The 8,468-nt window shown below is 34.0% G+C and overlaps 1 protein-coding gene across 4 annotated transcripts; it reads right to left on the bottom strand.

Annotated features, from left to right (window-relative positions):
- Window positions 1-640: 640 nt before the first annotated feature.
- LOC113729302 (replication protein A 70 kDa DNA-binding subunit B-like) lies at window positions 641-7,200 on the bottom strand. Of its 4 annotated transcripts, none has more exons than XM_072080699.1 (10): window positions 6,529-7,200; window positions 6,187-6,258; window positions 6,021-6,088; window positions 2,701-2,974; window positions 2,520-2,607; window positions 2,309-2,434; window positions 2,006-2,217; window positions 1,744-1,901; window positions 1,536-1,656; window positions 641-1,441 (listed from the first exon to the last, which is right to left on the bottom strand). In XM_072080699.1, exons 5-10 carry the CDS (start codon window positions 2,524-2,526, stop codon window positions 986-988), a joined length of 1,080 nt encoding a protein of 359 aa, XP_071936800.1. In that variant the 5' UTR covers window positions 2,527-2,607; window positions 2,701-2,974; window positions 6,021-6,088; window positions 6,187-6,258; window positions 6,529-7,200; the 3' UTR covers window positions 641-985. The 4 variants fall into 4 exon arrangements, with proteins under 4 accessions (XP_071936800.1, XP_071936801.1, XP_071936802.1 ...); XM_072080700.1 differs by having other exon boundaries at window positions 6,536-7,200; XM_072080701.1 differs by lacking the exon at window positions 6,529-7,200 and adding an exon at window positions 6,447-6,516.
- Window positions 7,201-8,468: the final 1,268 nt, after the last annotated feature.

Below are 8,468 nucleotides of genomic sequence, written 5' to 3'. Positions count from 1 at the left end.
TTGGCATGTAGAAAAGCTAACAACAACGAAAAGAGGGCAAATTAAACTTACCAAAGAGGACTCCATAAAAGGAAAAGTGGAGAGCAAGGCGGGTTGCTGCTGCTACTATTTCCAAATTAAATGGAAAGCCCAAATTGATTGTGTATAACATCTAGATTCCTAAAACATTCCCATTGAATAAAACTGAACTCAAATGCAATTCATGGTAGTTCTTGAAAGCTTACTGATAGGTTGTGTCCCCTGATAGAAACAGCAACTGTGATTGCAGCAAGTAGGTGATCTTCCTTGATCATACTCGTTTGCTTCTAATACATATCAATCTATTGATTACCCAGCCTCACCATAGTCGTATAAAGCATACGTTCAGTTAATAAGTGAAAGCAAATGAACCTACAACTGAAAAAATTATGAGTAATAGATGAAATATAACAAAACTTAGGCACAAACATTATAGCATGTAGTCAAGGAAGAGGAGAAAGTGACCTGAAATTGAAGCAATTCCTTAGTATAAATCTGTGAACCCCAAATAAAAGGCTTTTCTGCACCAACACTTTCAAGTTGTAATTAAATAAGTGCAATAGAGTAGATATATGGAGAAGCATATGTAAATTTTTAACTTATATGAAAAGTAAATCGCTCATTTGCAACGTATAGAAATACTGCACATATTATTGATTGCTAGAGAAGCTTATATGACATATGAGTATTAGAATGCACTACTCTATCAAAAGATATTGGAGCAATGCATTCTAATACTGGATTTTCAGCCTGACAAAGTCATGAACCTAGGCTTTATAGGTTTATGGTTCTGGTAATAGGAGTCGTTAGCAGGTGAGGGAGGGTGTAGTAATTCTAAGTATTAGAATGCATTGCTCTATCAAAAAATATTGGAGCAATGGATTCTAAAACTACAATTTAGGCACGATAGACCTGCTAAGCTCTTCTCTAGCAATATCAAAAGGTTTTAGTACGGGTTGGGGAGTGTTCAATTCCCTTTTCCTTCCTGTTTTGGTTTCTTTGTTGGGCTGGCAGCAGTTTCGTCGATTGGGGTGGTATTTGGTGAAGCTGAGGTAGCAGTGTCTTCAAGCAGTTTGTGACTGGTTGTTGCAGCAGTTGTTGATTTAGTGATGAAGCTTTTTTTAGTAGCAGTGGATTCGGCTATTTCTTGAAGGAGCAACTTGGCTGTTGGTGTGAACGTTTGTTGTTCTGCGACCTTTTTTTGCTTGGTGTTTGATGTTGTTCCAGTTTCTGAAGCTTGGAGAGTTGTTGGTGAATCTAATAGAGCCAATGATATGTTGGGGACTTCAGCTGTTGGGTAGGCTTTGATGATTGCATTTCTTCTTTGAAGTTGTCCTTGAAAAGTTGTCTCATATGTTTTGATAAAACAGATCAACCTGTACTTTTTCATGATGGCAGAAAGTTCTTGGTTCATTGTTATTCCCTGAAATGATAAGCATCAATGTGAGTGTTTATATATTAGTATTTCTGTATATAAATGTTGAACGAAAACTTGAAAGTTAGGTGTGCTGATTTACATGTGCCTCTGCATCCTTAACCTCCGTAGCAGTCAATTGTATCAGTCTTTCAGCTTCTTTTCCAGATATTAAGCATTGAATGCTTGCAGTTGGATCGGTCAGTGTTATTCCAATGCGACACCTTATGTGGAATGTCTGAGTTTTAGTTTATTGTACAATGTACAGTATAAAAGAGTTAATTTTAAATAGGTTAGATGAGAAACAATACCTTAGTTCCACTTCGGCTTCTTGTCTACATGATGAACATTTTATGATCCAATCTGTATCTGCTTCAACAGTTTTCAAACAATTTGAGCATGCAGTGTACCAGAAGCGAGTTTGGCCAAATGATAATTGCACTGTACCGCTTATCCATGCTGTTTTTTGCTGCAAATGAATTGAACTCTAGTGCATTACTATTTCATTTTCTTCAAAGTTGAAGTGTAAAATGATAATACTGATTGGTTAGGGAAAAACTGGGGCACTCTTACTGTTCCGAATGAGATTAAAGCATCATGAATGGTCTTGATGTCCTCTTGGTTTGGTGGTGGAAGCAGAAATTCTGGATCTTTATATGCTTTTGCTTCCAATAAAATCTTAACTTCATCTTTATGGATGCTATACCATTCACGACGTGGCAATTCGTCATGGACTGGTGGATTGATGAGAATGCATGATAGTCCTATTGTTGTTAATGATAAACCTGTTTCAGTAGAGAATTAAGATTTTTATGTGTGAGAAATATGAGTGATATGCAATAAATGTATACAGAATTTTTAGAGTAAGGGACTCACTGTTGAAAGTAGAGACTTTCACTCTCATAGCAAAGATCATAGGAGCAGTTGCAATGGTGTTTACAAGGATATTGCCTTCATACTCTTGGAACTCATTCCATAAAGTGAGAAGCATCAATTTTTTTCCTTTAAACAATAAGGACTCAATAAAAAGGATGATGTTAAATAATAATGTATGTGTCAAGTAATAGAGGGAAATGAGATTTCTTACTCTTCATTTACAATCAGAAAATCCCTTGTGACTAAATCTGGAGTTGCTCCTTTTTGAGGGAAGGCATATATGACCAATGCTTTGACACCTATAGTTTGAAGTAGTTAGTCAGATTTGAAAGTATCTAAGAATGTAAAATTGGATAAAATTCTGCAGAGATATGTTTTTATATAACACTTACTTATCAGAGTAATATCAGATTCTGCATGTTTATGTGCATCAGAAAAGTTGTCAAAGGTGAAAGGACATGGAAGCATTGGAGGAATTGGTTCGAGGTAGCGCTCAATCAAAGTTGAGTAATGAAGGACCCAAGAGTGTGGATATTCGCTAACTTTGTATGTAGGAACAGCATTGATAATAGTTGCACCAGAGACGTAGTATCGCTGGTACGGAACTAACAGATTTCTGAACAGTCGGATGCAATTTTCATAAACTGCTGCAGAGACTTTGGTTCCCTGTTTGCAGTGTTTGTAGTTGAGTTAGTATGCTATAAGGTAACATTATTGTGTATCTTCTATATGGATATCCGCATGAATGAGTATGCAATCAGGTAGGAGTAATCAAGTACGACTTGTGATTTTTTTAGAGTAAATCATAGACAGTTAACATTTTTTTGACCGTCTATGTATAGTGGAATCTTAGGTTTATGGATTGTAAATTGAGGGGAATAGGAAGAAACTCTTGTTCATGTTTTATTGGTGATTATGATTCATGATCATGTATGAGATAAAAGTCATGAGCAGCAAGAAGATGATTCAAAGTGGTTAAAGTTATTTAAATGTGTTCAATATTCTTGTGAATTAAAAAAGGCAGCAAGAGGAAGCAATTTGTATGAATTTTCTGCTACATAATAAGAGTATTATAGGAAAGTCTAGTTTATTAGCATAGCATTGCATATTGAACTTTGAATGCTAAGTTTTTATGTTTTCTCAAATCTCAGGTTCAAAGAGAAAAAGGAAAGCTGTTGTTTATGTTTTGTTTTTGTTTTACTACTGTTGAGACTGAATTTTCAGAAGGTGTTAAACATTGATTTGGATCAGTTTGAAGATATACAAATTTTTAAAAGTTAGACATATAAATTTATTAAGTGTTGTTAATATAGGTGGTTCTTAGTGGTTAGTACTGATTGTATATTTATGTATACATCCAGAATCTGTTGTGTAAAGTAATAGTCCAGATAAAAATGAACTTGCAAGCAAGCTGAAATTTAGATATATCATATCTAGGCTATTTTTGCTAAGTAATCCTATGCAGGCAGATCTTCGAATATATAGAATACATAAAACTTTAAAGTGCAACAATTTCTAAAGGATAGGGTATGAGTAAATTAGAAATCAAATATTATTTTCTAGTAAAGTGTAAATAAAGCTATGCAGTCATTTTTTCATCGATAGTCTAGGAGAAAAAAAATTTAAGGAGTCGTTGTACGAATGGAATTAATCTATGGTTATTTATATTGGGTGATGAATGTACATAGTAGTTAGTAAAGTACTTGGGCGTCAGTGAGCATGAATCGTTGGATCCTTCTAGGTGGTGCTTTCCAAGTGTACTGAATGTGATTCCTCTCAACTACTTGAATAAGAACTGTCCATTTGGTTTATGCCTCTTTTTTAAGTTAGAAAAATCAACTTCAAAGAGCATCCATCAGTACACCTACCGATTTCTTTGCCTACTTGCAATGTTTTATTAGTGTGTTTTTAGTTATCATCATCCTTCTTCTTCTTCTTCTCGGTCGGTCCATCCATCCATCATCTCAGGTTAGACACCCAAAGTCAAAAAGCTATTAAGTATTAGCAGTAATTAGATTGTTGTTTCCTTTAACAAAGAGAACGTAAAACAATAAAAAAAATTAGTGCTTTTTGCACACTCAATGTGTGTTCAATAAATAGATGTATAATATTTATGGTAAGTAAATTTTATATGAATTTTTCATTGCCAAAATAATAATTAATCTCTTACATTTGTTTCACATAATAATTGTTATATTGATAGTTATAATGCTTAGTATTAGGTATGTTTAAGGTAAATAATTAAAGTAAAACATGTTTTGTTCTATAAGAGTAAATCGAAAGTTCAAAGAGTGACAAATAATGTTTACACTAAATCGCCCTTTATATATATTATATAGACTAATGTTAAGGGCACACCCAATGTACGTGCAGTTTCGAAATAATTACTAATGTTTATGAATATGTTAATTTTGTTTTTACAAAATTAATTTTATATCAATTGTTCATAAAAAATTTGCAATTTATTAGTAACTTTTTCTTTAAAAACAGCTATAGTTTATTTGGTAGTTATAATATTTAAGGGAGTTATGGGAGATTATGTTAGCAAATCTGATTAGAAGAGTAAAAATTAATTTTTAAGGACAAAATTAAAAATTCATAAAATGACACAATATTTATTCCAACTGCCACCTCTCTCCATTTCCTATACATATATAAAAAGCAGTTTGCATCTGACTCTTGGGAATTTTTCATCTGTTTTGTGGAGGAGTATTTTAGGTATTCTGTGTGGAGCAGTTTGTGGAGGGAAATGAGGATTATTCTGTATAGAGGTATTTTGGTTAGAGGCAAGTAGGGAGAAAATGGTGAAGCCTAACATACAATACAACATGGTAATACATTTGCCAATGTTGGTTGCCTATAATACCCTCTTAAGTGGGCACATAGCTTTTGAATAATGAACTTAATGGCTTAAGTAGTCATTGAATTTGTCACTAATACAAATAGAAAATGGGAAAGCTGATGAAGTTACAAAAATGCAATTCAATTTCTCTGAAGAATGGGAACCACACAAATGGTTAAGAGAATTGGAATGCTTGTAAAAGAGGGGAACGTTTGTTAGAGAGAGCTTTAATTGGAAAATCACTTGAGTATCCGCAAGAAGTGAAGTGATAAAGCTTTGTTGGAGCATCATCAAGTGAAGCATCATTTGCAGTCAATACAAGTGTTATTGCAATACTTTTGAATGGAAATTTTATACATATTAAAGAATCTTGGCTCACATATTTGTGGTCTGTTTGCTCTTTTGTTTAGAAAGGTATAGTCACTTCATGCTGCAATTTCACCATTTTTTATGTGTAGGAAGTTAGAAAGCCAAATATATATTACGTACATAGAAAGCTAAAGTCCAACTTGCATATATATATGATTATGCATGTCCGCCTATTCCACAACTTCTGTCCGTCTCACTCACTGCCATGTCCAACTTGCAAATCCACGACTTTAGACCCCAAAAACATGGATACAAGTAATTACCAAGTATCAGACCATTCCTTTGCTCTATCAACAACCAAAATCCATTTCACCTACACAATCTTCTATCCCCTCCTATCCACCACTCAAAAATACCACATTCGTTGAATTGGAGGAAAAAAATAGGAGAACTTACAATCTATGGACTTGATACTCACAAGGGAACTTAAAACTGATAACAAAAAAAAGTAAGGGAAAAAAATTCAGTCGACAAGTAATAACTGAAAGCAAACGAACTTACAACTGAAATCTGTGAACGCTAAATCAGAAGCTCTTCTGCACCAATTCTTTCAAAGTGCAATTAAACCCCTGAAGAAATTTGGCAACCAAAATAGAAAGTATATAGATTATCCAATCTCTTCAAGACTCGTGTGGAAAAATATTAGGCACAGAATATGAGTAGTTACCTTTAGTCGGAAATGTTACATAGCAAAAGGAGGAAGAACCGTTGATTTTTTTTGTGAGCAGTGTTTGTGTTCCTAATGTATATAAAAACACAAACTCTATCAGTTGTTAGGAATTTTTCTTTCACTAACGATAATTTGCCAAGTGGGCAACAGAAATAAAAACAAAAGGAGAAATCTATATCCCTGGCAATGGTATTAGGCATCATGAACACAATAGATAAACACAAAATTGATGAGTTGTTAGAGATTTTTCTTCTCACTTTCGATAATTTGTGAACTGGCAAATGAAAAGGAAGGCAAAAGGACAAACCCTATATCTCTAGTAATAGGTAGAAATCATACCTCATACCTGACTCTTTGTGGAATGATCGTATGGTTGGGATATGGATGGGCAGCCACAATTGACTCTTTGTGGAACAATAGCACGATTGGGATATGGATGAGCAGCCATATTTTGGGGGAAAAGATGGTCAAATTATTGACCAGGTGTTGGAGCGGATGAATTGGTACTTTTCTTTGTCTGAATCAGGAAGAAAACAAAAAAGAAACAAAGGAATGGAAACAGAGAGGGAGGGACGAAGGAGAAAAAGTAGAGCTCAACATGAAAACAAAATGAAATCTGCAAACATGCTTCTTCTGAAGCAAAAAGAAAACGAAATGGAAACAACGGGAAAAAAAGGGCAAGAATGCTAGGGAAAAAGTCAAAAACACTTCTAAACAATTAGCTACTGATGGAAGAATTGAAGTTGTACTTTTCTTCGTTGAACCAGCAAGAAAAGAAAGGAGAAATAAAGAAACGGGAAACAGAGAGAAAGAAAGGAAGAAGAAAACAAAGATGATGGGCTAAAGTTGTAAAATGAAGTGCAAATGGAGTGTTTTGCTTTCCTGCCATCGGTGCTAAAGTTGTTTGACTTTTTGGTTTCTTGTCTTTCATAATGGAGACAAAGAAGAAGTGGAGAACAGAGCTAATGCCAACCACCAGTTTCTTTGGTCTAAGGAAAGAGGGGAAGAGACGGGAAAGCCTGAGAAGTAAAGCAAAAGAATATGCGCAAAAAGTAAGAAATAACCCTCAATAGTTAGTTACTGTTTTGGGGCTAGTTATTTTTCTTTGGGCAACATAGTAATTTCATGTAAAAAGGCCAAAATGACCTCAACAGTGATATACTATTAGAAGAAGTAGTAAACCTTCCCAGGACATAAAAGGAAGAAAAATTTTCTCCATCCTCTAATGCGGCCAGGTGGATCAATGTGGGAGAAGAAGTCTTAGCTTTTTCTATATATGTAAGATATTGCTAATATGGAAAAAGCCTAAATTTTGACGTTTCTGTCAAGAAAAGAATATGTAGTGTAGAAATAGTTGATCTAAATCAGTTCAATTAAGTTTTCCAAAATGGAGAATGAAACAATTGCTTTAATTAATCAACCTAAACTACGGTTTATAATTAAGAATTCACAAAGGCCCAAAATTAGAAGCATGTGATATAGAACAGTGAAAGTTTTAGTTTACTAATGTTTTTAGTTTTGCTTTTTCTTATTCACTTTTTTTTTCAGTAAGTAGTGACAAGCATAGTTGAACCAACTATTCATAGAGTATTTAGTCACTAAGAGAGATTTAAATCTCTATTTGGATGTAGGTCAAGGGATTTGCATTTTAAATATCTAAGTTTTCTTGAAAATTTCGTCATGAGTGTCTATATAGTATGCACTTGTTTGGATCGGCGATAATTCAGTTTCCTCCAAATTTCCCGTTAACCTCTTTAAGTCCCCCTCTCCTTAGTATAAAGTAGAAATAGGTGTATAATAAAATCCATTGTGTCGAAAAAAAAAAAGCATTGTTGAGGGGCTTGATGGGGGGCATTTCTTATTCTTGTTTTTATTCTTTTCTCTTTTTTTGTGTTTTTTTATACAAGAGGGCTTAGGTATATGATTCCTTTATCATCTAAAGTGTGGTGGAGCTAATCCACAACAATTATCACCTAAAACATGTAAATTCTTTGTTTAATATGTTTCATTGGATTATAAATTACGTGTTCAAACTTTGCGCCCTTCAGTTAATAAAATTCAAAAAGTGGACAACAGTACCCTCCTTTAGTCTGGATAGGTCTTATGTAATATAGCAAAGGTGTTTTTGTTTATAGGATTTTGAAAAAAATAAAATAAAATAGAAGATGTAAAGCCCCAAGACGGCTGGAGAAAATGTTCCAATTAGTTCAAGAGCATGACCAGTAATATTACCAATCACATTAGGCACTGGCCTACTCCATTGCCTTCTCTTAGAGTAT

Source organism: Coffea arabica, chromosome 2e (assembly GCF_036785885.1).
Source record: "Coffea arabica cultivar ET-39 chromosome 2e, Coffea Arabica ET-39 HiFi, whole genome shotgun sequence".
NCBI classification, from domain to species: Eukaryota; Viridiplantae; Streptophyta; class Magnoliopsida; order Gentianales; family Rubiaceae; genus Coffea; species Coffea arabica.
The sequence above is the reverse complement of the archived record's forward strand: the minus strand, read 5'-3'. Positions and strand labels throughout refer to the sequence as shown.